The following is a 26502-nucleotide window of genomic DNA, read 5'->3' on the forward strand; positions in this document are numbered from 1 at the left end:
GTTTATGACGGTTGCAATGTCTCAGGGTCACATGATCCCCTTTTGTGATCTTTTGTCAAGCAAAGTCAATGGGGAAGCCAGATTCACTTAATAACCGTGTGACCAATTTAATAACTGCAGTGATTCACTTAACAATTGTGGGGGGGGGGGAAGTTGTAAAATGGGGCAAAACTCACTCAACAAATTTTTCATTTAGCAACAGAAATTTTGGGCTCAATTGTGGTTGTAAGTTGAAGACTATCTGTATTTTCTATTCTCGTGCTAGCTAGATATTACAGGTATACCTGATGTGGTTGGCAAAATATTGTGAATTGAGAATAGTTGGAATATTTTTGGCATTTTCATTTCATCATTCTTGTGAAAAACTTGCAATATTTCAACCTTAATGAGGTTGAATGTCATTAAGTTGAAGGTCCCCTGAAATTTAGGTTTTGAAAATAGGTTGAGTGCCACGCAGCGAAGAAGGATGAAGGGTACCATTTTGAAACTGTTGTAAAAATCAGAAAAAATAATGTAATTCTAATAAATTTAATCAATGCTTTCACCTCTGTAGTGTCTTAGAACTCCTTCCTATTCATAACAAAAAGATTGCTAGGTAGATTACTAATATAATAAAAAAAACAGTATTTATAATTCAGGAAAGAAGAATAATTTTGCAGCAAGTAAAAAAAAAAACCAATTATCATTGGAAAAGATCAGAACTTTGTATTTAGATATGCTTGCAGTATTTTAAATTCTATCTAACAAATGCCAAAATTATTATTATTTTTTAAACATAAAACTTAAGTATCCTTTTGGACATTTATTTAAATTCTCTGTATATTTAAAAAGCAAACAAAATCTGTTTTTCTAGAATGTATGGTCATTATGCTGAACAAAGATATAATGCAACATGGAAAAATGCATGTTTTTTTCATGAATAAAATTATTTATTTTACGCATGTGAAAACATATATTTTTTCTATCTTTCTCCCTAATGTTATACTAAGAATATTTCTAGTACTTACTATGTTGAATATTAGTATTTATATTTTTAGGAATATTTTATCATTACTTCAAAATTCCTAAGTAAATAACTATAATTATGAAATTGAACTAATACTGCTCCTATTTCAATATAGATATTGGATTTCCCTTCCTTGTGGACGAGAAAGAGCTATTTAAAATAATAATAGTAGTAATAGTAATAATAATAATTACAACAATTATTACTTTATTTTACTCATGAATAGCCTTTGTAGAATATATTAACATTTTAATTATAGTAGGCTAGTTTTGTATTTAAATTTTCCTAGTTCATTGCTTTATATATTGCAAAAAGGTATCTTTTCTGGTAATTAGATTTTGCAAGATTTTCTAGTATTCTTAAATAACTTTTCCAGCTTTTCTAAAACAGTCCTATATTTTATATATAACGATGCATGTTTTTCCTCGGTATAACTGATCAACAGGTTACTGAAACTATAAATTTTCCTTTATATTATGCACTGTACCAATAATTCATGTTACAAATGATATATTTGCCTTTACCTGCATGACATTTACTTCCTCTTAACAGTTTTTTCATAACTAAAAAAAGCTCTTGATTTTCACACGTAGATTCATGTAAAAATTCGTTAAAATTAAAAACTGAACAGGTCAATACCCCACTTCGAAGGGTTGTTGTTGTATGGAAAATAGAAAGACAAAGGAGTATTAGCTATCTTCATCTGTTTGAGTTATTTATAAAACTAATAAAGATGGGATAAAAAAAATCTGAAATCAATAAAATTCAACTACTTTCCACTTATTCCCGTTGTCAGACCAGCATGATCATCTTATTGTTTTAATGTTAGCATGGTTCCCAAAAAGACTTTATATTACATCCCAACTTCTTTTATACCACCAAGATAATAGCTTTTAAACCCTTCAGTTTCTATTTGAAGAGAACATTCCTGCCAAGAATAAGCCTAATGAACTATTCCCACATATTTTACTTATTAATATTTAACTTCCAAAGTGTGAATAGAATTTCAGCCTTAGTTTGCCTTAAGTATCCATATGTGATCAGCACATACAGAATAAGGATTGCATTGCACAAGAGATAAATCCCCAAAACTAGATATGGTATCAAAACAGGATATTTGTCCTCCACGTGGTTCTGCAAACTCATCCTTGAATAATTCTGCACTCTATAAAATAAAAAGACAATTCAAACTGAACTCTTTTGGTCTGTTCTACAGACTAGTGAGATACAACAGTGATTGCTGAAATAAAATCTAAGCCATATCCCACTCTGCACAAAATATATTCTATCTCGTCTTTTGTACTGATAATCCCAGAAGATAAGCAACCACTCTTTTTTGGATGTGAACACAAGAGTAACACCTTAATGGTTTTTGGTACACAGTGTTATAGGTATAACAATAGTTCTTGCAGTCTTTTGCTTAGGCAATAAGATTGATGGAAAAATGGTTAAGTAAGTCTTATTAATTTCAATGAAGTAAGTCCTATTGATTTTAGTGACACTCACTGAGAGGTAGATAACTTGCAGTGTTAAGAAATTATGATGAGGAGATGAAACGCCAATAAAAAAAAACACCTCCCCTTGGGAGCTGCTGGGATGTCAGTGGGTAATTTTAAGTAGCAAGTGGTGAGCAGCAATAAACTGCAGATGGCACAAGGGCAATATTGGTAGAAAGAAACTAACAAAAATTGGGATGGAACCAAACCATGGTAAAACCAAACCATGTTAAATAGCAAAAAGGTGATGAAGAGCTTGCATACTATTTTTCAAAAGACTGTTTTTCTTCTCTTTTATCTAATTGGCTATCTCTTTGGGTGTTTATTTGTTTCCCAATGGCTGTACTCCAAATATTATTTGCCTCACTGCTAGATACATACCGATCTGTTTTACATTCTCTAAGCTAGGAATACTTTTATCTCCCTGCTTTGGAAAGTAGGTTGCTTTGTTGCCTTTTTCAAAACTCGAAACTACTTCTTTGGGCCAGTCGGTTGGTTTGACGGAACAAAAAGCTTTTTTTTGGGGGGGGGGATCCCTCTCATCCAGGTCGAACTGGAATGATAGACGTGGCTTTGGAGATCACACAGCCCCTTGACCTATTTTTGACACCATGGCTAGGTTTCCTCCAGTGGGGTCCGAGCAACCGGCCTCGACCCCCTCAAAGAGACCTCGAAGCTGGGTTAGACCCATCCCAGAGCTCATCTCCTGCCTCATCTCCCCCTTGTTTACCCCCGGAGGGCTGACTGCAGGCAGCAAGAGCGGAATCCGTGCATCAGCCCTTCGTTTCCTCGCGCCTAGCGCGCAGGCTCGCCTCTTGGGCATGCTCATTAATAGCGAAGAAGCCCCGTGCTGCGCGCCGAGGCTGTGGGAAAGTTACTCGATGGCGTTAAGCAACCTTTAACTGAGAAGCTGGGATCGGGCGCGTCGAGAGGATCCACTTGGCGGGCTGCAACAGAGCAGCCGCCTTTTCCAGAAGAGGAAAGAGAAGTGGCGGATCTCTCCCCCCCCCACCTCGCCGCCGCTTCCCTCCCCTCCCCTCCCCAAAAGACACGGTCGGATCCTCGCTCCTCTGCTTCCTTCTTTCCTTCCTTCCAGAGAAGGGTACTCGGGTCTGCCGCTTGGCAGAGAGAGGCTACTTGGAAGCTGCGGGCATTGATTAGGATAGCTTGACCAGCCGTCCACGCAGCTTTTGGCACCCCGCGCAAGACGGAGATTACAGCCGGCAATCCAGCTACAAGAAGAGGAAGCTCGAGGGGGGAGAACCGAGCCGCCTGCAGTTCTCTCGCCCTTCCCCTGTGCCTATCGAGGCAGACTGGGAAAGCCTCCGCTGGCTGGCTGGCTGAAGAAGCCGAAGAGCCTTTTGCGAAGGGGAGGCTTCTATAGACGCTGCTTCCCTCACCGGGGGTCTTCGTCGTCGCCTTGCTCGGCTTTCGAATTGCACGGATTTCTGGGGTGGCGGATGACGACGGAATAAACCGGGGAAGGTGGGGAGGGGAGACGGACCGGCTGGTCTTATCTAATCGGGAAGCCAAGCCAGCCCAAGCGGCGCACCTGCTTATTATTATTTTATTATTATTTTTACAAAAGGCGACTGGCGAAGGAGAGGCGCACCGGTTGCCAAGGAAAGGCGAGCCACCAAAGCCGCTTCTCCGGGACGAGGCTGGGGAGACTGAAAGGTGGCAGCGGGCTGAGAGATGTGAGGGGGGCAGGAGAGAAGGAAACTCCCGCATCCTTTCCCAGCTTCGCCCTGCTTTGGCCAGCTGGCACCTGCGATAAAAAGGATTAATTGAATCGCTTCGAATTGGGGAGGAAGAGCGAGCTCGCTCGCGGGGGCGAAGCACGGACCGAGGGCGTCGGAGGGAAGTTGCAGGAAATTAGCGAGCCGTTCCTCTCTCTCTCTCTCTCTCCCCTCCCCCACCCGCTTCCACTTCCAACGCAGGAAAACCCTTCCCGCAGCCGCACTTTTTCCTTCTCGTCTTAACCGGACTGTGCCAGCCAAGCCCTGGGTGAAGAGTGGCAGTAAGCAGCAAGACCCCTTTGCCAATGGGGCATCGGCTTTCGGGGGGGAAGGCTCGGCTCGCCTCCCGCATTCTGCTAGCTGCTTGAACCGAAGCAATCGCGGAGGAGGAGGAGAAGAAAAAATAGCAGCGGGGGTGGGGGTGGGGTGGGGGGGGAAGGACAAAAATAAAAAAATATATATAAAAGAAGCCCTCATCCGACTAAAAAGGGGAAGCGATTGCGCAATTCTGCCCGGATTGTCTGTCTCTCCCCCTTTCTTCTCGACCTCTTTCCCTCCCCCCTCAATGCTGCTCAACTCGCAAGGAAACAGAAAGCTGATTCATGGAGCCCCGAACCATTCTTCGCCGTATTCCTCTCTTCGGGGAGATCATGTTGCTGCTACCGCCGCTGATTGAGACTTTGTGTTAACCCCACCACCACCACCTCACCCCCTCATCTTCCCCTCTCCCAGCCTTAGAAGGGAGGGGGGGAAATTCCGCTATCTCCTCTGATCGTTCGCCTTTTTTTTTTTTTCCACCCCCCTCTTATTTCGGAAGCGTGCTTTACTGGCTGGCTCAAACCCGAGAAACATTGATGCCTCGCTCTGGAAATCCATTGTGTGACTTTCTTGGTATTTGCTGAGTTCCAACCCGAGATGCAGTTCTTGAAAGCTTTATGGGCATTAGCAGGAACAGCTATCTGCTGTTTTCTTATATTTGTAATCCACTCCCAGTTCCTTAAAGAAGGTAATTATATCTGCATGCCTGCATAGACTTGGATTTTGTCCTCTTTTTTTTTTTTTTTTTGCCTCTCTTTCCAAATGCTGACTCCGAGGTTCATATTTTGGAGTGCATCTTTCATAATGTCCGATATATTCTCATTCCATAGTTCTCTGTGTTGATGACAAACAGGTATTTTTTTTTAAAAACCCGACAACTTTATTTTACTGGCAAAGCTGTCATGGGAAGCTACGAAGTGCATTTTATGGTTTATTTTGAGTAATGCTGGAATTTGGATGCTTTAGCTGTATTTCTTGGGTGGGTGATGGAGTGGGCAGTTACTCAGTAAACAGATCAGAGTTCTCATATAAGAGTAATAATACGTTACTCAGAAAAGTAAATAATATGTATATGAATATGTATCTGTGTGTGTGTGTGTTTCTCTTGTGTACATGCATAATCCCTCTTTTTTAAAAAGCCAATTCAGTCCATTTTCAATAGATGGCACTCATGTTCTATGGTCAGGGCAAGGAGGAGCTCTTGGGCTGAAGGCTTCCTCCTCCTTCCCTTCTAAAATTGGAAAAGGCCTTTCTGCCTAATTTTAGGATTTCTCAGTTTAATGTGAAATTATGATATAAGGAAAGGAAAGGTAGTGACTTACAAGCAGCGTCAATGATTTCCAAATAATTTAGAGCATGCATTATTTGTGCACAGACTTTCGTTAATTGAAAACTTTATTAATTGATCAAGATCCTTTTTCCTTCATTTATAATTTTGATTTCTTTTAGAAATAACATGCTATTTCATAGTTAAGTATGAGCATATTGCAGGTGTAGAATAAGATGATATTATTGAATGTTATATGTGTCTGTATCTCTCTCTCTTTCATTGTTCTAGCCAGTGTTTGTTTATACAAACACGCATACAAAATAAAGTTCACACCCTTCTTTATAAACGATAAATACAGAGTCAGATGACTCATAAGAACTTTCAGTGCATCTTAGAAAAAAAAAACATCCAACTTGACACAGTAATACCTTCATTCTTATTCTACACTTCCTGCTCATTATATTATTGTTGTTTTAAAATTATGTAGCTGTGATTGGGATGAAATACAATTTTTTTGTTTGAATTAAACATAGTTTTTAATTAAAATTTTATTTTTAGGTTCAGATGTTTTCAGTGCCTTGCTTTATCTTCCAGAAACTAATTCATTTTAAAAATAACAATACTAACACAATAATATAAGAAATATTGTTCATACATCATTTTTTTTGGTAAAAATTCCCTTGTGTCTATATCAGTAGGAGAAATACAGTATTTAAATCTAATTTAAATATTCAGGTTGTCTTTTAAAAGATAGCTATTTGAAATTTACAAAACTAAGTCTATAAATTTCAAATAGTGGACTATCTTTTAAAAGTAAAATCCTTTAACTGACCAGGCATATACATTAAACACTATATGGTACATCAAATTAGCTTTACAAGAAGATAAATTAAAGTTTCAGACTTTGGAAGAAAATAATATTTACCTCACTGATATTGTTTTATATTTTGCATCATATGCAGTAAGGAATATTTTTATGTAAACTGCAATGTTGATTCTAGGTTTCTGATACTACTAACATTTTGTTTGTGAATCTAACAATTCTTTTAAGGCCATGATTTAAAATGATTGATGGGCTGTTGTAACATTACAGAGTTGAAAAAGTTTGGAAGTAATTTCATGTTGAAAGCAAATTTTACTTGCCTGCAGGTCTGGAACATGGTTCCTTTCCTAAAGGAAATGTTGAGGAATCATTTTTGCCCAATTAACACAAGGGCCATCAATAGATTGAAACTCAATGTAAATCGCTCTAATCTTGATTGTAGGAAATATGACTTCTGCAATAGAGTAGTAAATGTCTGGATCACTCTACCTGATCCTGTTGTTAGTCTCTAATCCCCATACCTTTTACCTTAAACCGTGAACCTTTCATGTTTCTTAAGAGGTCCCTAAGGGGGCGTGCATAAGTGCACCAGCATGCCTACCATCCCTGTCCTACTGTTCCCAATTATATGTAATCATTCTATGTGTTTATGGCTATGTTTTGCCTATTTATATCCTTCTTTTGTGCCAATTTTTTTTCATGTGTCCATGTCTATGTTTATATTGTTACTTGTTACTTGTACTTGTTGATAAATTCATCATCATCATCATCGTCATCATCATCATTTAGACTCTACCTTCTTCTGTAGATCAATGCAAATGGGGATAGAGGACATGACATGGCGAAAAGCTTGATTTTTTTTTTAATACTATGCTATGTTTAGGTCTAAAGTCAATGGTTACTAAAGAACTTCAACTTTTGCCAACCAAAGATAAATATATAATTAAATGCAGACATTAACGATTCATAACTGTATATGTTTCAAAAAAGAAACAAGTCTGATTTTACTATCTTCTGAGATTTAAGTGTACAGTATCTCAGTAGCTTACTATACAATGAGATTGAATTGCTCAAACTTTAGGAAGACGTTCAGAAATTTTTGCAGAGGATTCTAAAGTATGATTTCTAAAAAAAACAAAAACCAGTATACAAAATATGTGTGCCGTTACTGATGAAGTCCCAAGATTTCATCAGTAACTGTTATAAAATTGCTGTAAAACTGCTGTAAAATAGGCTAGTGTGTTAGCTGTTGCTTAAAAATTGTTTTAGGTAGAGGTAGATCAACTGATTATGAAGAATCAATTTTATGTTGACTCTTAGAAGAAACCACATAGATTTTTCCAGGAGGATCTATCCCCATGCAGGACCTTTGGTTATTCCAATGGCTGCTGATTGTCTGCTTCTCCTCTTTCTTACCAATTTTCACAGCATTATAGATTTTCTCCAAAGATCTTTGCATAATGTGTCTTCAATATGTTAATTGAGCCTGGTCATTTCTGCCTTGACCCATCAGCTCTTGGTTGATATTATTATCAGTGATCCTTTTGTTCCTTTCCTTAGCTGCCCATAGTATTCTCAGGAGTCTTCCCCATCACCCAGGTTCAAAAGATGATGTCTCTTTCATCCAACTTTTGCTCCCATAAACTATAACAGAGAAAACTGTTGCTTGCACGATTCAGATTTTTGTAAGTATAGATACATTCCGTCATCCAATTTAGATAGAGGTTACATTTTAATGAAATACAATAACTGGTTAATTTTCTTATAAAATAAATGTTCAATCAGATCTTATAGAACTGTAGCAAAAATATAATAATATGGATTCAAACTAAATTTTCTTTGCAGTTAGGGTAAAATAATTGCTTCCGTTCAACTTGCTTCCGTTGAACTTCCGTGATTACATGGAAAAGTTCCGTGTAAATTCTTAGCAATGCTAACGCCACTACCTTCTTTCAGGATTTGCTTAGAGCATGTTCATAAATTCAGTGAAACTTGAGTTAGTTTTACAGGTTTGTTCCATAGATTTCACTGAATGGCTAATCTAAGAACCAACTCAATTAGCCATCATTTAAGATCTAAGAACCAACTCAATATGTGATATTTTCAGTAAACAATAAAGTAAGATTTTGATTTAATTATCAATTAGTTAATTAATCAATCAATTATCATTAATACCTAGAAATGTCAGTATAAGTTTTCTTGGAAAAAGACCCTGATGGAAATACAATGGTATTTACCATATTACTTTTGTATATAATAAATTTTCTGCATTGGCTTCCTATGCAAAAACTACATGGTTAATTTCAACATATTTGTTTTCTTTGTTGTAGTGTTATATTTAGCAGAAGTACAAATCAATTCACATTAACAGAAGATGACGCTATGCATATTATACTGTAGGTGATAAGAAAACAGATTAGATTTGTCCTGAAATGAGTGGGAAAGTACTGTTTCAACTGTTTCCATGAATATGGTTTTTTTTTCCTTCCCCAAAATGAAGGAAGGTGCTAACAGGGTGCCGTTTTTCCACACTTAGCCTTTTGTGTAGAAACACAGGTCATCCTGTGGCTAATCCATTTCCTTATGTCCAATCTGCCTTTCACTGTTTCAAAAAGATGAATAGAGCTGTGAACCAAGAAAAGGCTATTGTGATATATAATTGCAGCCCCATGCCTGTCTGATCTTCATACAAAGCACTTTAAACATATTCAGTTGGCTCCTTTCAGTTTCAAAAGGAGTTAAAAATTAAAACATTTAGCAATTGCTATAGAAAATTAAAAGTGGACATGGTATATTGATTAGTTTTTTCTAGTTCAAAGCCTTGTATCATTTCTCTGACATTATCTTCAGTAGAAAAGAGAACTAAATAAACATTATAAGGAACAATTCTTGCTCTGGCAAAATAGTAACACCCTTTTCTCCCATGCTCCATAGCATCTATTTGATAACATGATACCAATGACAATGAAAGACAGTCAAAGAGCAGGAGATAATTTTTGTATGGCTTCTGTGTTGAACATCTTAATTAGAGACTAAGATGAATTCTACTGATCCATCTAAAGCACATGTCACAATATGGCTTACTTATTTCTTTATTTTGGGTCTCTTTGATTTTAATAGAATATTTACTTTATCATCTATGCCTCTGATGTTTTGTTATGTTATTGGATTCTCATTTAATAGTGGAATATTGTGCTGTGCTACAATGAAGTGGTTGTATAAAAGTTAAACATTATAAAACAGTTGCTTTGAAGGCAAGCCATATTGTACCAAACCTTTGAAATTGTAGCCATTTAACTACCTGCAAGTTGAACTGTAGACAATTATCTCAATGCAAGTAGGTAACATGAATTTTTATTTATTGCATTTGCAAATTGAGATAGTATTTTGATACATTTTGGTGAACTATCTCATATACTTTTAACAAGCTTGTTAAAATAGCTAAGCCATATAAGATTTTAAAGAGAACGATCAGTCCATCGATGGTAAATCTATTGCTGTTTATAATCTTTTGAGAGTTTATGTTTGTTCTCTCTTTCTCCTTCTCTCTCTCTCCCTCTCTTCCTCCCTCTCTCTAGATAGATAGATGAGTAGGTAGATATAGAGATATAGACGTACCAAATAGGATAGTCTGGGCAGAACTTCAAGAAAGCCTTATAAGTCATGATTATATAATATATAATAAAATAATTATGTAATAATATGAAAATATGTAAGAAGGTAGGAAAAGCAAACAGATTATGGTTTCTGGAGCTCTTTCCAACCTCTTCCTATGAAGTTCAGTCCAGATTGTTAGACAGGATACTTGATTCAATCTCTTTTTTAACTTACTATTTTTTCTTTTTTTGCACAATTCTTCTCCAGATCAAATTGAATCCGATTGTGTTAAATATTCAAAGAGTTACGTTGAATGAAAGACAGATGAATAGAGTTCAGAAATGCTTTACCTATTTTCTTTCCAACACTTCATTAGGTTGGAAAGAACGAAGAAAATTTCTTTGGAAAAGGACTGTTGTTGATTGTATTGTTTATTAGTTAGCATATAGCAGTACCAACCAATCACAGATCCATGCTAGAAGAGTAGAAGAGCATGAGGACTGCATGTCATTTTTTTTTTTACATTTATATCCCGCCTTTCTCCGAAGACTCAGGGCGGCTTACAGTGTGTAAGGCAATAGTCTCATTCTATTTGTATATTTACAAAGTCAACTTATTGCCCCCCAACAATCTGGGTCCTCATTTTACCTACCTTATAAAGGATGGAAGGCTGAGTCAACCTTGGACCTGGTGGGACTAGAACCTGCAGTAATTGCAGGCAGCTGTGTTTTAATAACAGGCTTCTTACAGCCTGAGCCACACCGCTTGAATGCCTTGATATGAAATGGTTTCAAAGCCACTTCTGTTCTGTCAATGGATAGGCTCACCTGTCGGTCTTTGAGGCACATCAGCCATTACACATAGATCAGGGGTGTCAAACTGGCGGCCTGTGGGCTGGATGCATCGCGCATTGGCTACGCCCAACCCAGCTCCACAAAGGGGGAAAATGTCGCAAAATATCACATGATGGCAATGTGACACTGCGAGTTTGACACACGTGAGATAGAGTGTGGCATGCTGCAAGCAGATCACCTATTACACTGAATTATTATTATTCATTATTACAGGATTTTTTTTAAGCTAGATGATTTTTTTCAAGGCCCATAAAACTGCATATACTCATTATTGTCAAACAGCTAATCTATGCTAATTATTAGAGTTCCATGCCTTCTTGCTTAACTGACTGAAAACCAATGGCTAGATTTTCAGTAATCCTACAGAAGCTCAAGGGCAAATGTTAATTAAGGGAAAACTCTTTATCCTGTACCATACAAAAGTAGTATTTTCAAAGATGATGAGTTTTTCTGGTTTGTTTTTTTAAGTTTCTATGATTTTGAATAAGTAGTCATGAACATTTCAAAGAAACCCCTCATTCCTCCTTCATCCACCCCACCCCAAATGAAGAAGCTAATCCAGAAACCCAACTCTGGAGAAGGAAGTTTATGATAATACCAAGGTTAAAAAAAAAAGGCAAAGATTTAAATAAGCCTTCTTGCTTTTGAAAAATTGCTAAATAAATTTAGAATGGATTTATTGAGCTAGATATAGACATTCTTTCTGTGCACATCTGTGGAAGGAGCAACAGGGAAAAAGAAATGCCTAACTCCTCTGTTTTTCTGTATGATATGTAGGGATGATAGTATATACCGTATTTTTCAGAGTATAAGGCACACCAGAGTGAATTTTATCAGAGGTGAATTTTAGCAACAGGTTCCTTGGTTGTGAGCTCTGTGCCTTGCTTTTTTTTTTTTTTTTGCTTTTTTTTCTGCCTCTGAAATTTCTGAAACTCTGTTTCAGAAAAAAAAAATCTGCCTCTGAAAGCCTCTGAAACAGCTTCAGAAAAAAAGCCTCTGAAGCTCTGTTTGGGGGCTTTTTTTTTTGAAGCTTTTTTTCTGATGTTTTTTTCAGCCTCTGAAACCTCTGTTTGAGAAGCTGGGCGGGGCTACATTCGGAGTATAAGATGCACCCAGATTTTCACCCTCTTTTTTGGGGGGAAAAAAGGTGCGTTTTATATTCTGAAAAATACGGTAGTTGACCCTTCCCAGCTATGTCATGATGCATGAACACATGAATAAGAAAACTAAAGTGTAAAAATCAAGCTTAATTCTATTTTGTTATTTCCCATGTAAGTCTTGGATGAATACATATTGCTAAATATAATTTATGGAATCAAGGTATTAAAATTGGACACCAAAACTTAATTCATGCTGTTTTTAAAACAATTAGAAATGTATTACAGTTTATTTCAACATCCTCCACATAATTTGATTGGTAGATTTATCGATTACGTAGCATGCAAATTTTTCACAATGCTTAAATGCTTGTTAAAATGCTGTTTATTTTGAAAAGTTTATATAAAATATACTTTTCATGTTTGGAACAAATTTTTATTTTGCCAAGAAATTTACCTTTAAAGTAAGTTAACAAAGAGTTGCAGGAACATAATAGTTACAGTCAAGGAAGCAGGATCTGAAGAGCTAGGTTTGGATGAAAAGAATAAGTGAACAGGAATTATTTTTATTGGTTATCTTTAGAAAATATATAGAATGAGTGAAGGCTGTATATACACATAGCATCTTATTCCAGGCAAGTTATAATTTTATTGGCTGAAATTATAGTCCATCTGGAAATTGACCAGAACATTTTCCCTTAAGATAAAGCTTTAGTTTGGAAGGGCTTTAAATATTGTCTAGATAGTGGATAACTATATATAGAGGGACCTTTTATTATTTTTGGATTTTATGCCAGGTAGTTTTTCTTCTGTAGATTTGCATCCCTTGCTTCCTACCAGTTAGGATTGATTTAAAATAGAGTAGCTAGACTATTTCCCAAAGACAACTTTTCTAAATAAAATATATCTAATATTTATTTCTGTCAGTGGTTTATAACAAATTTATATTCAAGTCCAGCTGGTATTATTAGGTCATTAAATTGCAATTCCGAAGGAATTTGGGATACTGACAGAATCTCTCCATGCAGAAATCTGGATTGCATTCATCCATTTTTCAAAAATAATACCCTGTTTTCCCCAAAATAAGACATCCCCTGATAATAAGCCCAATCGGGCTTTTGAGCGCATGGCAGTAAGGCCAAGCGCTTATTTCCAGGTTCAACAAAATATAAGACAGGTTCTTATTTTTGGGAAAACAGTAATAATAATAATTGTTGAAATGACTTAAGTCTGCTAAAGAATTATTTATTTTTATTTATTTATTTAATTTTGTCATAACAATATACACAAGCATAACACAAAAAGATTATATAATATATAAACATATATATGAGGAGTAACAAGGAAGTGTAAGCATATATATATATATGGGGAAAGAAACAATATGACAGGAACGGTAGGCACGTTTGTGCTCTTATGCACGCCCCTTAAAGTCCTCTTAGGAATGGGGTGAGGTCAAAATTAGTTATTAATTTTTCAATAATGGTTTTTTTTAATGAAAAGTTCACTAGTTTTCTATCTATACCTTTGTGGACAGACAGGCAGACAGAATTCTTTATTGGCCAAGTGTGATTGGACACACAAGGAATTTGTCTTTGGTGCATATACTCTCAGTGTACAGACAAGATAAGATACATTTGTCAAGAATCACAAGGCACAACACCCAGTGACAGTCATATGGTACAATAAGCAGTCAAATCATACTAGGAAACAATAGCAATATAAATTGCAAAGATATAAACAACAAAGTTACAGTCATGCGTCACAAGTGGGAGGAGATGGGTGACAGGAAGGATGAGAAGACCAATAGCAATAATAATGCAGCCTTAATGAATAGTTTGACAGTGTTGAGGGAATTATTTGTTTAGCAGAGTGATGGCATTCGGGGAAAAACTGTTCTTGTATCTAGTTGTCTTGGTGTGCAGTGCTCTATAGCCTTCGTTTTGAGGGTAGGAGTTGAAACAGTTTATGTCCAGGATGTGAGGGATCTGTAAATATTTTCCAGCCCTCTTTTTTGATTCGTGCAGTATACAGGTCCTCAGTGAAAGGCAGGTTGGTAGTAATTGTTTTTTCTGCAGTTCTAATTATCCACTGATGTCCTTGTCTGTCTTGTTGGGTTGCAATTTCTCTGTTTGTTACAATTTTGGCAAGGGAATTTTTATTTGATTCATTAGCTTTTTAATGTTCTTTCCAGGTTATAAGTTGTACATGATTTTAAGGCAGACTTTATAGTATATCTGACTGATAAGATAAAATTTAAAATTAACTGTCAATATGAATTTTCTGAAGACCTTAACATTTTGGGTAATGATATCAGGTGTATGAGATTCTGTACTTCTGTATTTTTCCATGAAGGAGGTGTAAAATTTGACACTAAAAAGTATTTTTTTTAAAAAAAATATTCTCCATTATTCTATCATGACCAAAAAATCAAACCCAGCTATTTTTTTTTATAAAGCAAGAAATAAGAAATAAATTATTTTAGTTTAGATTTGAATTTTTACTAGAAATAATTTTACTGGAAATAATTTCGTCGTCAATTTCTCATGCCGTTTCAAATTTTCCTATTGTTTTTCTTAGTGATACCTATTATAATGCAAGTCATGTTAATTACATTTTTGAAATTGTGGCAGTGCTGAATGACAGCTACCAATACAGGTAATACTCAATTTACAACAGGTCATTTAGTGACCATTCAAAATTACAATGGCACTGAAAAAAGTGACTTATGACTATTTTTCACACTTATGGCCTTTGCAACATCCGTATGGTCACATGGTCAAAAATCAGACGCTTGGCAACTGACTCATACTTATGACTGTTGCTGTGTCCCAAAGTCATGTGATCCCATTTTGCAACCTCTCAACAAGCAAAATCACTGGGGGAAGCCTCATTCACTTAACCATGTTACTAACTGATCAATTGCAATGATTCACTTAACAACTGTAGCAAGAAAGCACTTAACAAATGCTTAAAATCAGAAAATTTGGGCTCAATTGTGGTTGTAAGTTGAGGACTGTAATCAGTCCTTGAGGTTCCAGTTATTGCATGCTCCAGGGGCATGTGATTGCAAGCTGAGTGCTTGGCAATTAGCTCACCCTTATGATGGTTGCAGTATCCTATGGTTACATGGTCACCATTTGTAACTTTTTTCCGAGGACCTCCGTTGCAGAATAAAAGAAAATCTCAGGGACTTACAGGAGTGTGTTTATTCCACAGCACCCCCTCCATAGCCTGCGTGCGCTCACATGGCATTGCATCACCCTTCTGCTATCCTCATGCACTTGTGCAGTGCTGCAGCGGTCCTTACCAGCTGTAGCCAGTTATCTGAATCCCACACACACTTGTGTGTGTAGTTATGTAATGGTAGTTATGGCATCACAACAATCAGGGATGGGTTTCAATCGGTTCGGACCGGTTCGTGTGAACCGGTAGTTACGGCCAGCAGTTGGGCCCACCCACCCACCCACCCTTGCACTGTCTTGTCTTATACAATTGCCATGTTTTTGATGGAGCATGCTTGTACGCAAGGCGTGTGCGTGAAGCTATCCCGTCCTATGCAATCACTGTGTTTTTGACGCAACGCCCATGTGCGCGTGCGGGCTCTCACATTTTTGATTCTGTGATGAACCGGTTATTAAAATTATGTGAAGCTCATCTCTGACAGCAACCTCTCCCCAGCCCACATAGCTTCCTCATTTCATGTTTCCTCCGACTTCCTTGTGAGGTGCCTGGGACTTTGCAACTTCCTGCTAGTTTCCCCATTGACTTTCCTTATGGGAGGCTGACCAAGAAGTCACAAATTGCAATCATACAAAGCTCTTGCTTTAATGACCCAGAATTTTCACTTAATGATGGCACTGGGACTGCTGGTATTTTACAAGAAGAGTACTCAAATCTTCTGCTCGAAATAAAATTCCCTATACCACCAGGCTTGAAATTTTATAGTGGATAGTGTTGAACTATGCCATCTAGGTTCTGACCTATGCTTAGTTCATAAGATTATTTACCATAACATCCTACCTGTAAATGAGTATTTTAATTTCAACCTTAATAACACAAGGGCTATCAATAGATTCAAACTCAATGTAATTCGCTCTAATCTTAATTGTAGGAAATATGACTTCTGCAATAGAGTAGTAAATGTCTGGAACACTCTACCTGATCCTGTTGTTAGTCTCGCTAACCCCCTTTACCTTAAACTGTTTACCGTGGACCTTTCATATTTCCTAAGAGGTCCCTAATGGGGAGTGCATAAGCGCACCAGCGTGCCTACCGTCCCTGTTCTACTGTCCCCATTTATATGTAATCATTCTATGTGTTTATGGCTGTGTTTTGCCTATTTATATCATTCTTTGTGCCATTTTTTTTCATGTGTTCATGTCTATATCTATATTGTTACTTGTTTCCTTGTACTTGTAGATAGATAGATAGATAGATAGATAGATAGATAGACCACATGATGTCATGCTGTATGACCTCATTGCTTAGCAATGAAATTCCAAGCCCGATTACCCCTTTTAAGCAAGACCCTTCAAAATCATAGACACTTATATTTATCTTATTTATAGACCCTTCAAAATCATAGTACCTTGTTAGCTTTGTGTTTGATTAAAAAGAAAAAAAAACATTTTCTTCCCTGTTCCTGGTTTAGGATGAAGAATTCTTTTTAGAATATAAATAGAACAGAACAGAACAGAACTAAATAACAGAGTTGGAAGGGACCTTGGAGGTCTTCTAGTCCAACCCCCTGCTTAGGCAGGAAACCCTACCTCTTTTGCTACTTTGGATCATCTTGCTTTTCTATATGGAACTGATTGGATATCCTCTTTTTTATGATTATGAGCTTCTATTGCCTTGTTAAGCTGTCTTATTTAAGAAAAAAAAATTGACTGAATATAATTCATAATACAAATTATACCGCCTCAGAACTATTTGTAAGTTGAACGTGATATGTATAGTAATAAAGAAATCACTACTTGATAGAGTTACGCTAACAAGTAATTTGAAAAATTAATTTTGTTTCACGCATAGATGAAATTTATAAGCTAGTAGTTAGATGACGAAGATCAAATTAAAAATGTTATTTCTCCTAGATTATTTTTAACACTATTACTTAGTGCAGTCCTGCCTAATGTGCTTATTCTGCCGCTTCCATTTTGACTTAATGTCGATTAAGTATAATGGGAGTTGTAAATATGTATAGATGGTATAGCTATAGCCCTTTTACCATATTGTATTATCTCATAAGAGCTTACTTTGTTACTTGAAAAGTACTATCTATATATTTTTTTCCTCTGGAGCCATTAACTTGGGAGAACAAGTTGCAGCAAGGTTAAAATAATATTTAATATGCTAAAGGATCTTTTACTTAATTCTGAACAGATTTTTGAACAATTAAGTGTTCTGCTATGCAGAGAATATATGAAGATAATATAATGTTTAATATATCAAGACTACTGCTTTCAGCCGTAGGCCTATGTAAAAATTACTTCTTGGTCATATCCAAACCTTCCAGAGCATAGTGTTATGGGGTTAGTTTGTATTGTTCCACTTTAATAATTCCTGTCGTACTAATCATATTTATTTGAAGTAATGTTCAGATACAGGATTTTTACATGGCAATTCCAAAGAGAACAAGCCTTTGGGGAGTTGAACAAACTAAGTTTCCAAGCTAAGCAGATGGATGGGGGGGAAAAGTTGCACATTGTTTTTTGGCAGACTAGATTGCAGTACCTTTTGACTACGGACATGTTTTCCCCTTCTCCATCTGCTTTGGAACGGGAGTATCCAAAACCCTTAAAACCACTTTTGAAAGAAATACTCCTGGAAATCATTAAATGGCTCTGGAGCAGCATAGTGCAGAGAAGGTTCAGCATAATCTGGGGAGGGGGGAAGTTGGGCATTCAAATTTTCTTGGAATAATGTTGAGTAATGAATAATGTTTTCTTGGAATAATGTTGAGACTCTAGAAAGAGTGCAGAGAAGAGCAACAAAGATGATTAGGGGACTGGAGGCTAAAACATATGAAGAATGGTTGCAGGAACACGGTATGTCTAGTTTAATGAAAAGAAGGACTAGAGGAGACATAATAGCAGTGTTCCAATATCTCAGGGGCTGCCACAAAGAAGAGGCAGCCAAGCTATTCTCCAGAGCACCTGAGGGTAGGACAAGAAGCAATGGGTGGAAACTGATCAAGGAAAGAAGAAACTTAGAACTAAGGAGAAATTTCCTGACAGTTAGAACAATTAATCAGTGGAACAACTTGCCTGCAGAAGTTGTAAATGCTCCAACACTGGAATTTTTAAGAAAATGTTGGATAACCATCTGACTGAAATGGTGTAGGGTTTCCTGCCTGGGCAGGAGGTTGGACTAAAAGACCTCCAAGGTCCCTTCCAACTCTGTTATTATTATTATTATATTATTATTATTAAATGCGTTCCTAAATCAATGAGTCTTGTACATCAATAATAAGTAGTATTGATTCTTTTCCTCTTCTCCTCGCCTCTCCTCTCCTCTCCTCTCCTCTCCTCTCCTCCCCTCCCCTCCCCTCTCCTCCCCTTTTTTAAGCATTTGGTCATTTTTAGCTTATGTGTCTGCCCCAGGCTTATTAGAATCGAGAGAAGAGGTCTGTGGGCAGAGGAAACTAAAAAAAGTTGTGTTTAGTCACTCATTCAAATAACCCTGTTGATTAAATTTAATTCTAAAACAGATGTAGCCTTTCTAATATTAAAGTCTGCATTGCAGTATTGTAGGAAATTCACACACCCAAACCCAGTTGTCCCAGTTTGCCTATCTAGTCCACCAAGAAAAAAAAAATCTGAACGGAAAGAACAGTTTAAAAAAAAAATGTCATTTTTAAAATTGTGTTGTCATGGTAACTGCTAAATATGCATTCCTAAGTGCCTATTGGTTGATTCTGGGAATTGTTTTCTTCTTGGTACTTTACCAAAAGGAAAGTGATGTCAAATTAGAGAAGAAAAATAAAATAAAAACATTTAAACTGCAAAATTCATAGGGACGCTCACATGCTCTGAAATATGAAAAAAAACAACACTTTTTTGCAGTTGTGTATACTTTATGTCAGGGGTCTCCAACCTTGGCAACTTTAAGACTTGTGGACTTCAACTCCCAGAGTTCCTCAGTCAGCTGAAGTCCACAAGTCTTAAAGTTGCCAAGGTTGGAGACCCCTGACATAAAGTATACACAACTGCAAAAAAAGTGTTGTTTTTTTCATATTTCGGAGCATGTGAGCGTTATGTAAAGGAGGGGAAAGGGAAGTTCTGGGTCTATTGCACTGTTTTTGGGAGCTTTGATTTTTATCTATATGTCCTGGATGTCAGGAATGTGCTCAGAGTTACCTGTGTTTGTTTTCCTTTTCTCTCTATCTAAAGTTGCCGTTATCCTCCTTGAGCTTGGTTGTGCTTAGATGATTGCATTCTTCTTTTAAGGAATGTGAGCAATTTCTAATAAGCTGGCTTTGAAGGATAGATCTGAGAATTTAGATGGCGAGGGACAGGAAGCCTAAAGGACAAAGTCACAAGTTGCTGAATTAATGAATTATTTTTAGAGTTTTTTTCCCTAAAAACTAGATCCTTGGGGCCATCAACATTAAAACCACTCTTCTGAGCAGTAATGCCAAGAACAAAGGCCTAAGAAATGTAAGGAAAATCCTGTAAATGCCTTCTGACTCTCAAATTTCACACCATGATCAGAATTTATACCATCTCTGATTCTGTTGAAGGTGGTGCTACACTTCGGCATTTTCTTTATCATTTATTGCACTAGGTTAAGATGATTAACTTTTTCTGGCCTTGCATGCATAGACATCTCCAGAAACCCATCACAAAATGTCACTTGCAAGTGATAATATTGGAGTGCCAATTCTGCTTTTTAAATATTAGTGGTCAATTTTCCAATGCAAAATTCAGAATAGAATAGAATTTTTTATTGGCCAAGTGTGATTGGACACACAAGGAATTTGTCTTGGTGCATATACTCTCAGTGTACATAAAAGAAAAGATACCTTCATCAAGTACAACATTTACAACACAAATGATTTATATATTTACATAAAGAAGAGAGAAGCATCTTATGGCATTTTGATATCATTGTTTTGACATTATTGTACTTAGGAAAGACATCCCTGGTTATGTGGGTAGTGGCATTGTGTTTTCCATCTATCCCTTATACCTGTGATGGCGAATCTATGCCACGCATGCCACAAATGGCAAGCAGAGCCCTCTCTGTGGGCATGCGAGCTGTCGCATCAGCTCAGCTCCGCCGTGCGTACGCCTCCTGCCAGCAAGCTGGTTTTGGGGTCTGCTGCACATGCACAGCAGGCGGGGCACATGTGGAAGACGTGCACATGCGTGGGGGTCATGCATGCATGCGTGGGGGCACACAGGTGTGTGTGTGTGTGTTTGCAAGTGCATTGCATTATGGGTGTGCGCGCCCACATGAGCGCGCTTTCAGCACTTGGTGCTGAAAAGGTTAGCCATCACTGCCTTACATTATGCTGGTGAAATAATATCTAGTTTCATTCCTTATTTAGGGTTCAGGATCTTTTTTGTGAGTTTGTCTTATATCTTATATATCTTCCTACAGTACTGAAGTTTTCAACCCAAGTCCAAGAGAAGCTAGAAAGGAAGGTTGTCTTGAATGTTAATTACTAAGGAAATGTCTTCCACTTTTGCTGTTCCGTTCATTCCTGCAAAAATCAAGCAAACAATAATATAGAAGGAGTTATAACAAGTTCCTAAGTTTTCATGTGGTCAATCTATAAAAATATTAAATTATTTTAGATAATACTAGATAAAACACTAGATAAGGTTTGTTCTGAATCCCTCCTAGTATATTACTTTCATATATGTTGTTAAATATTAATGACTGAAACAAGTATATGAATTTTTATCCATTAATGCATTTTAAACTTCTAATTATGGTTTAAAAATAACTGGATGAAGAAAGATACTTTTTAAAATTCTAGGCATTGTTATAACACAAGGACAGATGGAACTTGATCTTATATTAGAATTAAATCTTAAATGAGCATCTGTCAGTTATGAAAAGTGGGATTAACAACAAGTTTAGTTACTGATTACAATGTGCATCAAAAGAAAAATTTTACATATCTATTTACAAATGTATGTCTTCTGTATACCTGCATAAACTCACTGATAAATGATCTTAACTTTGAATTATCCTATTTACAATTTCTTAAAAAGAGGATACCTTTTTTAATGCTTACAATTACAGATACACATGCATATGTATTTATAATCCACAGTTTATCTGAGAATACAAGATTTAATAGGAGCATCTGTCCTTTATTTTCTGTGTGAGATAGATGGGGCTGACAGAGTGATTAGTCCAGGAACACTCCTAGTCAAAGCTGTAGCAATAGCACTTAGACTTATATACTGCTTTACAGTGCTTTACAGCCCTCTCTAAGCGGTTTAGAGTCAGCATATTGCTCCCAACAATCTGGGTCCTCATTTTACCCACCTCGGAATGATGGAAGGCTGAGTCTATCTTGAGCCAGTGAGAATTGAACTGCCAAACTGCCGGCAGTCAGCAAAAGTAGCCTGCAGTACTGCATTCTAACCACTGTGCCACCACGGCTCTTACCCATTCAGAAATGCAGCTAAACTCATATAGCTCTTTTAGTGCAGTCACTAATCTCCAAAGCAGGCATTTGTTATCACCCATTCACATTTATATTCCCTACTGCAGTCACTTTTACTTTCATTGCTACCTCCACCACCTGAGGCAGCAGTAACGCAGCAGCAGGAAGCTGTATCCTGACTGGAGAAGAACTATATCCGTGATGCCGAACCTATGGCATGTGTGCCTGAGGTAAAACACAGAGCCATCTTTCTAGGTGAGCTGTCGTCAAATTCACCTGCACCTGCGCATATGTGCACGCCCCAGCTGGTGTTGGGGCCTCCAGTGTGCAGGTGCATAATTCAGGGAACCCAGTTGGTCTTTGGAGCTCCTTTGCACATGTGTGTGAGAGTACTTGAACGCAGTGCGCACCTGCATAGACGTGCATTGCACATGCAACAACCATGTGCATGCGCAGATGGTGCGATTGCATGCGTAGTGCACAGGGGACCCACACAAAACCTGCTCTTAAGCGCAGATGGTGCGATTGTGCATACAGCACACAGGAGCCACATGAAAGCCACACACATGCACAGATGGTGTGGTTGTGAGCACAGCGCAAGGGGCAGGGGCAGAAGCTGCGCATGCACAGATGGTGCGATTGCACACACAAAGCGCAAGGGCAGAGCTGCATGAAAGCCACACTCATGCACAGATAGTGTGTGCGCAGCGCACGGGGGAGCCGTGCATTAGCATGGATAGCATGCGCAAGTGTGAACCGTATACCTATTCAGCACGCAGTGAACAAAAAGTTCACCACCACTGAACTATATCATGGTCTACAGAGCAGAAACATGGGGAGAAGTATTTGGAAGGAAGGGAGGAAGAAGGCTGGATTCTGAAGGAAGAATCAGGACTAGTGATAGAGAGAGAGAGGTAGTAAAGTAGTCAGAGTTGGGAATTAGGCTTGTTATAGAAGAGGGGATGATGACAAGTCGGAAGGGAAAATGTGTCTATATGCACGTACGCATTTGTAAGTATTACAGAGCCCCAAGAGTTTATTGAGTGACACAGTTTATATTATGAACGTTAAAAAAGATGAATAAGGGTTACCTGAAATCAGGGCCTGTGTTTAACTCATAGAATCATCTATTGCAATGTCCTTCCTGTTAAAGACTACTTCAGCTTCAATCACAACAATACAAGAGCAAACAATAGATTTAAACTTAATATTAACCGCTTCAATCTTGATTGCAGAAAATATGACTTCTGTAACAGAATTAGTAATACTTGGAACACACTACCTGACTCTGTGGTCTCTTCTCAAAATCCCCAGAGCTTTAACTAAAAACTGTCTACTATTGACCTCACCTCATTCCTAAGAGGTCTGTAAGGGACATGCATAAGAGCACAAACGTGCCTACCGTTCCTGTACTATTGTTTCCTTTCATTATATCCAATTAATATAGTTGTTACATACTTATGCTTATATATATGCTTATATATTATATAGTTATTTTCATGCTTATGCTTATATACACTGTTGTGACAAAATAAATAAATAAAAAAAGAAGGAAAAATAAAAATAAAAAAGTGGAAAAGCTTTTAAAGGCTCTGGTAACCCGATGTATTATGTTGGTATCTAGTCAGAGAAAGGGAGAAACAACTTCTTTGTGCTTTCCTTTTTATATCAAGCCGAATATTTTAAAAACTTTTGTAAGGTATTATCACACAACTAATTGGACAGTTAGTTCCTAGTTGTACTACAATGTGGTGGCTGATTTTGATGCTGTAAATCTCAGGACAAGTTTCACAGCCATATAATAGGTTGGATACTAGCTTAATTGGGACTAGAAAACACACATTGAAATCAATGACAACTTACTTAGTGACTTAACTTAAGTCACAATTATATTAAGTCTTCACTGAGTTTTTGTGCCTGTATTAAAAGTATTTTGATTGATCCACCACAGGAAACACAGATAAAATCTTTTCTTTTATAAGAATAGTTGGCATGGCAGTCCAGGATGAGTGCTACATGCCACTTCAGCTGGAGAAAAATAGTCAAATTGAATTATATTTTCCAAAGCAAACAGAGAGGAGATGAGTGGATACAAGCCTAACATATATACATGCATGCATACATACATGTATATATGTCTATATGTATGTTATGTATTAAATGTACATACTTAGTAAAAATAACTAAGTTTTTTATAGCATGTAGAAATAACCCCAGAACTGAGCCCAGAAGTAAAGTGGTAACAACAATGAATTCAGTACTGTCCTTGAACGTATAATAACAGCAAAAATACACTTTTAGGGGTTAAGTGGATTGATGTTTCTTCCTCATGTACACATTTCTGCAGGTCTGTCTGCCACGTTCATCAAAGAACCAAAGCAATACAGTTTTATATTTGGCAAGAAAAACCATAGCAACACCTGTTAATGTATGTGTGTAGTCAAATTTGCAGCCCCTAAAAATGAACCCATAACATATGCTGAATGTACCCTCTAATTCTAATTTCCCTCAACAAAGCAAAATAAAGCAGCAATAAATTTGCAGACCAAGTAGTCAAGGAATGAATGGTTGTTTACTATTCAAGCAGTTTCTCCATCTCTGAACTTATGTTTAATTTGACTGTCTTTCATACTCCTACTGTTCTCCCCTCAACTATTTCAGTCAATGGGAGTAGAGGTGAAAATTTTGCCTTCTGTTTCTACACCAATATTATCTAGCTCTTCAAGGCCAATTACAGGACATGGGAACATTTTTTGAAACAAAATGGAATGGAAGACATCATCATCTTCAAGTTGAAAAACAACCTAGAAACATTATATGTTTTATTTTGTGGTTAAGGAACAACTCTGAAGTGACTTTCAGTGTAGTAACACGAGTCTCGGTGGTGCCATGGTTAAGAGTCCAGTACAGTAGGCTACTTCTGCTGATTGCCAGCTGCCTGAAATTTGGCAGTTCAAATCCCACCAGGCTCAAGGTTGACTCAGCCTTCCATCCTTCTGAGGTGGGTAAAATGAGGACCCAAATTGTTGGGGGCAATAGGTTGATTCTGTAAACCATTTAGAGAGAAGGCTGTAAAGCAGTATATAAGTGCTCTTGCTCTTGCTATTTTGAGATCAGAATGTTTTTACATAACTACCAGGGTTGTGCAAAACAATTAAAACCATGTGCCAACATTTGTTAATGTTAGTGCTTTTCAAAACAGCCATTGAAGACTTGTATAGTTGCTTCAGAGATAGCTAGGCATACACAGGCAATATTTCCATTGAGACCAATAGCAAAACTACTGTGTATGTACAATGTATGTATCTTGAACGGATGAATTAGATTTTTCCCCCTAAAATGGATTGATTAAGTGACAGACAGATCTGCCTTTCCGGACACAAACAAACAAGTCTTTAATACATACATGTTTTAAACACTTGTTAATTTCCAAGTAAATTATTATTTGGAATAGTAATCGTACTAACAGCAGGAACCATTTTTATTTACATTTGTTTGTAATTAGACTTACAGCTAAGTACAGTGGTCACAAGAATGAAATATAGCACAAGGTAAACCAATATGAGAAATAAAAGCTTAAAAATATATGTTGATATTGCTAAAGTATTAATTCTGTAAAAAAAAGTAGTTGTGAGATTATTCAATATTCAGCCCATATTCTTCAGTAGCCATTCATTCTTGACCCTCTTCTTACTTTATCAGTAATAAAATACATCTCACTGTGTTCAACTAATTTTATGTTTTTTCCTGGCATACTAAAGTTACCCAAAACAAAGTCACACAAAACGAAAAGGGCAGAAGCATTTTGCTTCTTTCAAAAGACATTACTATCTCACAATAGTTTTTTTAAAAAAAAACACATATGAACAAGTTAAAACCTGCCCATTTCTTCATCTTTATTATACAATCTACCTAGGTAATGTTCATCTGCTTTTCCAGTTATTTGTTTTATGTTAAACCAAATCAGTAAATTTGGAAAACTTATATCAGTAATAATCAGTTTATTTCTTTTGTTTAATTGTAACCAACTCTTGGAAAGTGCCTGGACAAAGTCCCTACAGTTTTCTTTGCAAGGGTTTTCCAGAAGTGATTTGCCATTGCCTCTTTCCTAGGGCTGAGAAAAAGTGACTGGGCCAAGTTTGTCCAGTTGAATTTATGCCTAAGGCAAGGCTAGAACTATCTCCTGGCTTCTAATCTGAAGCCTTAACCACTGTTCAAATTCGCTCTAATCATATTATATAAGTTACAATTTAGAATAGCATGTAGCAATGTACGTAAAGGAATTTGAGCGCACCAAAATACTTCAAAATACTTTATAAATGATAAACTCTTAAACCTTTCTCTATTGTTATTGGAAGAATTATAGTAAAAATGGTTTTAATAGAGCATTATTCAATTTTTTTTTAATTTGCATTTATATCCTGCCCTTCTCCGAAGACTCAGGGCGGCTTACACTATGTTAAGCAATAGTCTTCATCCATTTGTATATTATATACAAAGTCAACTTATTGCCCCCAACAATCTGGGTCCTCATTTTACCTACCTTATAAAGGATGGAAGTCTGAGTCAACCTTGGGCCTGGTGGGACTTGAACCTGCAGTAATTGCAAGCAGCTGTGTTAATAACAGACTGTCTTAGCAGTCTGAGCCACCAGAGGCTTTATTCCTTATTCAT

At 37.0% G+C, this 26502-nt stretch overlaps 1 protein-coding gene across 3 annotated transcripts in view; it reads left to right on the plus strand.

The window, feature by feature from the left end:
• TAFA5 (TAFA chemokine like family member 5) overlaps positions 1–26502 on the plus strand; it is a 416270-nt gene that overhangs the window by 117466 nt on the left and 272302 nt on the right. For 2 of the 3 annotated variants that reach the window (XM_058190809.1, XM_058190811.1), the window contains exon 1: positions 4836–5247. The exons of the other annotated variant lie outside the window; for it this stretch is intronic. In XM_058190809.1, coding sequence (XP_058046792.1) covers positions 5157–5247 — 91 coding nt within the window. In that variant the 5' untranslated portion in view covers positions 4836–5156. Of the gene's footprint in view, positions 1–4835; positions 5248–26502 lie in introns of those variants that run through there. 3 annotated transcript variants of the gene reach the window in all.

This window comes from Ahaetulla prasina, chromosome 7 (genome assembly GCF_028640845.1).
Source record: "Ahaetulla prasina isolate Xishuangbanna chromosome 7, ASM2864084v1, whole genome shotgun sequence".
Classification (NCBI taxonomy): domain Eukaryota; kingdom Metazoa; phylum Chordata; class Lepidosauria; order Squamata; family Colubridae; genus Ahaetulla; species Ahaetulla prasina.